General features: G+C 36.6%; 2 protein-coding genes across 3 annotated transcripts in view; one reads left to right on the top strand and one right to left on the bottom strand.

Annotated features, from left to right (window-relative positions):
• Positions 1-2,098, top strand: part of LOC123006566 (leucine-rich repeats and immunoglobulin-like domains protein 2) — a 5,967-nt gene extending 3,869 nt beyond the window's left edge. Inside the window, exons 9-11 of one of the 2 annotated variants that reach the window (XM_044401146.1) lie at positions 213-494; positions 543-818; positions 869-2,098. In XM_044401146.1, the coding sequence (XP_044257081.1) occupies positions 213-494; positions 543-818; positions 869-1,338 (1,028 nt within the window). In that variant the 3' untranslated portion in view covers positions 1,339-2,098. Of the gene's footprint in view, positions 1-212; positions 495-542; positions 819-856 lie in introns of both variants that reach the window. The other variant, XM_044401144.1, reaches the window with a different exon arrangement.
• Positions 2,099-2,268: 170 nt separating this feature from the next.
• The window catches only part of LOC123006567 (very-long-chain 3-oxoacyl-CoA reductase), a 4,282-nt gene continuing 2,237 nt past the window's right edge, over positions 2,269-4,313 (bottom strand). Inside the window, exon 2 of the mRNA XM_044401147.1 lies at positions 2,269-3,101. Coding sequence (XP_044257082.1) covers positions 2,314-3,101 — 788 coding nt within the window. The 3' untranslated portion in view covers positions 2,269-2,313. The remainder of the gene's footprint in view (positions 3,102-4,313) is intronic.

The following is a 4,313-nucleotide window of genomic DNA, read 5'->3' as shown; positions in this document are numbered from 1 at the left end:
ATTATTTTATGGTTTGTGTTGTTTTTTAATTTTGGATTATTTTGAAAAGTCGTAAATAAAATAGATATGTAATCGAAAATTTAAGACATTTTCGACGTTAATGTCTTTCGTGGTCTTTCATAATGTTATTTTTTATTGCCTCGCACCCATTTAAAATTGAAATGTGCGCCTGTGGTCGAATTTTATGTTATGGATATTTCATGTGGTTTTAGTTTTTCCGACATTTCTGAAACGACCCGACAACGTTACGGTAAAAGCCGGCGCCGTCGCGAAATTAGTCTGCGCCGCTCATGGCGAACCTCAGCCGGAAATCGCTTGGCAAAAAGATGGCGGAAATGATTTTCCGGCAGCGCGAGAAAGACGCATGCATGTACTACCAGCCGACGATAGTTTTTTCATCTCAAACGCTAAACCAACCGACATGGGAATTTACAGTTGCACGGCACATAATGCCGCTGGAACTATAGTCGCAAACGCCTCGTTGACGGTTTATGGTAAAAGCGGAACCTTTTTTATCGGCTTTCCTTGACCTCACGTTTTAGAAAAACCTTCATTTGTAAAATCAATGGAAAACAAGGAAGTGACCGCTGGTGAATTGGTGGTACTTCAATGCATGGCCAGCGGTACACCGAAACCCACCATCACGTGGTACAAAAATGGCGAACCGATTCGGGCAACCGAACGCCATTTTTTCACCGCAGAGGAACAACTTATGATAATTGTAGACACCGTCCAATCGGATTCTGGGAAATATGAGTGTCATTTGAACAATTCTCTTGGGGAAAAGACCGGTTATAGCCTCCTGAGAGTGAAGCCAGGTAAATTGTCATTTCCGGACAGTAAGACAATTAAGTAGGTTTCGTTATAGGAAACTTCACGACGACTGACATGATGGGTATTATAATAATCACGGTGGTGTGTTGCGCTGTTGCAACATCCATCATTTGGGTGGTGATTATTTACCAGACGCGGAGGCGGATGCCGCCCCCGGCTGCGCCGCCCCTCGAGGGCCCCTTGGAGCTGGACCGTGGGGTGCAATTCACTGATAATGCGTCCGATAGGTCGTCGTGTCGTGATAGTGGAACGGGGGACTCGGCCCGTCGCAGTAACGATGATCTGGCACACGAAGACTACAAATTGATTATTAATGAGGAGCCCCAACCTGGCTGGAATGTGATGCGAATTGCTAGTTTGACGTATATCCCAGCTGATCCGAACAGTTCGCATGCCCCACTCCTGCCAGGCACACCCTATGTCCGATCTACCAATCACGACCGACCTGAAACACCGGAAAAAGAGGCGCCACCAGCAGAATTAAATCAAACCACCGAGAATTGAACACTGCTGGAAAGTCAATTTCCTATTCAATGGTACAATTAAGTGTATATACTGTATTTTTTAGTTCCTGTCTTAGTTTATTTAATTTTTTTTTTCGACTGTTGCCGAGTTATTTATTAAGTTATTTATGTTCGGAGTTACATAATGACGTCGAACTGATTTCACACGAGTTGTGACAATAACCTAAGTTAGGTGAGATTTATACCAAAGCATTTTGTGATGCGGTAAAATGACCGGAGGCCTTATCTATAAATGAAAAATATTTTTCTAGCGATGTAATTATATTTAAAAAGTGTGTTTAAAAACGATACCAGTTATACAAATTCCATTGAAACACCAATGTGACGTCTTATGTAACTTTGGATGAATGTCCCAGTTTTATTACTTTGAAATTCCCGTGATATTATGTTGATAAGTGGACATAATTTTTGTATATTTACAAAGTTTTATTAGTATACTGCCCATTAAAAGTATAATTCCTGTAGATATTAATCTATATTAGTGCAGTTGTAAAGTATTGAAATGTGTTTGTGTTGAATGTGTTTATTTATTAATGTGTGTAAGTCGTATGAGTGTCGTCGATATTGTTTTTATTGTGTTATAAGCAATTTATATTAACACTATTTTGTTAATACGTTTTAAATTTATGGTATTTTTTTCGATAATTTTTAAGTTCTTGTAATCCCACTTTATAGTATTACTAAGTATACCTCATTGTGATTTATAATTTTTTGTCTAAAATAAAATAATGCCTATATTATGTAAAGTGGTCTTAGGCTTGCACTAAAATTCATTACAAGCTTCAGTTTGGAGTGAATTTTAGTTAGTCCCTCCCTTGAAATACGCTTTTTGTAACAAATGTGCAACTCGGAAGTATTGGGCATGCTAATGGCACGTTTTGATTAAAAGTTTAGTCCTATTCAAACACTGTTTCATTTAAAACCCAACTTTATTAAATAAATAATCAACAGAAAATCAACGGTTAAGTCGTTTCAATGCACGCGCTCGGATATTCTCCATGGTCCTGATGACCAACCATCTGGAAAGTCGTGGAGACACCGCCTCCAGACTGTGAATCACCCCCACGAGCAGCGTATGGGGGTAGTAACCAGTCGTGCGCTCCAAAACCCCGATGGTTTTCATAGCCTCCTTGACGAATTTCAGCGGCGAGGGGGCCATCCACGTCGAGGTTCGTATCTTCGACATGTTTGTTGCAACATATCCTGGGAGAATACACTGGATGGTTACCCCAAATTTGGAGTATTCGGAATTCAAGTCCTGGGAGAATTTCTCAACGTAGGCTTTACTCGCGGCGTAAACCGTCAAAAGGGGGCTGGGGATTTGGGCTGCAGTGGAAGACAAGTTTACCACAACCCCACGACGCCGCTCGACCATTCCAGGTAAGACAATTTTGCACATATTCGTCACGGAGTAAACGTTGCAATTGATTATGTTATTGTAAACCTCGTCTTTGTTTTTCAAGTCGAGGAAATACTCAGGATGGGGGTAACTCATCCCGACGTTGTTTATTAAAACACCGATTTCCAAGCCGGTTAATTGCTTATCGATGTGGCTGTAAATGGGCTCGGTTTGTGTGAAGTCAGCTTCGATTATTTTCGTCTCCACTTGGTATTTTGACGCTATTTCATTGGCGACTTTTTCGAGTTTTTCACGAGTCCGCGAAATGAGGACCACGTTTAGGCCCTTCTTGGCCAAGAGCTCAGCGTAGGCTTTGCCAATTCCATCAGTAGCGCCGGTCACAACTGAAAAAATTGAAAATTAAACAGGGAATTTTCATTCGAAATATTAACGATATTTATGATGGGCAATTGGGGCCTACTCGCCCCCAAATTTTGATAAAAATCATGTGAATTTAAAAAAAAATTGAGCTCAAAGGTTGGCTACGTTGAATGAGCCCACTTCTCTTGGATCGAGCAAAATTGGATTGAAAATAGCTCAAATCGTTTTATTTTAAAAGAAAACTCTTATTAAAGCCAGTATTTGGTTGAAATACTTTGTTTTATTTTGTGAGAAAACTTTTATTCAAAACATTATTGTGTTGAAATATTTTGATTCAAATTAATTTAAGGCTTAAGACCGCTTGAGAATGTCACAAATTGCTTTATTTCATCCTAGAATTCGGATTGAAAAAATTATTTTTTAATTTCGAATTAATTCTGTATTAAAATCGAGCAAAATTCAATTGAAAATAGCTTTATTTCAGGCTAAAATTGGAATTGAAGCAATTATTTTATTAAAAAAAACATTAGTTTTGAATTAATTCAGTATTAAAATCAAACAAAATTGGATTGAAAATAGCTCAAATTGCTTTATTTTAAAAGAAAACTTCTATTCAAGTCAGTAATTGGTTGAAATTTTTTGATTCAGGTTGATTCCCAACTTAAAATTGGGCCAAATGGATTGAAAATAACACAAATTGCTTTATTTCAGCCTAAAATTGATATTGAAGCAGTTATTTTTATAAAATACATTAGTTTCGAATTGTTTCTGTATTAAAATCGAGTAAAATTGAATTAAAAATAGCTCAAATTGCTTTATTTCAGTCTAAAATTGGAATTGAAGCAGTTGTTTTAATAAAAAACATTAATTTTGAATTAATTCTGTATTAAAATTGAGCAAAATTAGATTAAAAATAGCTCAAATTGCTTTATTTTAGCCTAAAATTGTAATTAAAGCAATTATTTTAATAAAAAACATTAGTTTTGAATTAATTCTGTATTAAAATCGAGCAAAATTGGATTGAAAATAGCTCAAATTGCTTTATTTTAGAAGAAAATTCTTATTAAAGCCAGTGTTTGGTTGAAATACTTTGATTTAGGTTGATTCCCAACTTAAAATTGAGCCAAATCGATTGAACATATCACAACTTGCTTTATTTCAGCCTAAAATTAAGATTGAAGCAATTATATTTACAAAATACATTAATTTCGAATTATTTCTATATTAAAATCGAG

This window comes from Tribolium madens, unplaced genomic scaffold, assembly GCF_015345945.1.
Source record: "Tribolium madens isolate multiple individuals breed KSU strain unplaced genomic scaffold, Tmad_KSU_1.1 Scaffold_2;HRSCAF=44;Tcas5.2_LGX, whole genome shotgun sequence".
NCBI classification, from domain to species: Eukaryota; Metazoa; Arthropoda; class Insecta; order Coleoptera; family Tenebrionidae; genus Tribolium; species Tribolium madens.
The sequence above is the reverse complement of the archived record's forward strand: the minus strand, read 5'-3'. Positions and strand labels throughout refer to the sequence as shown.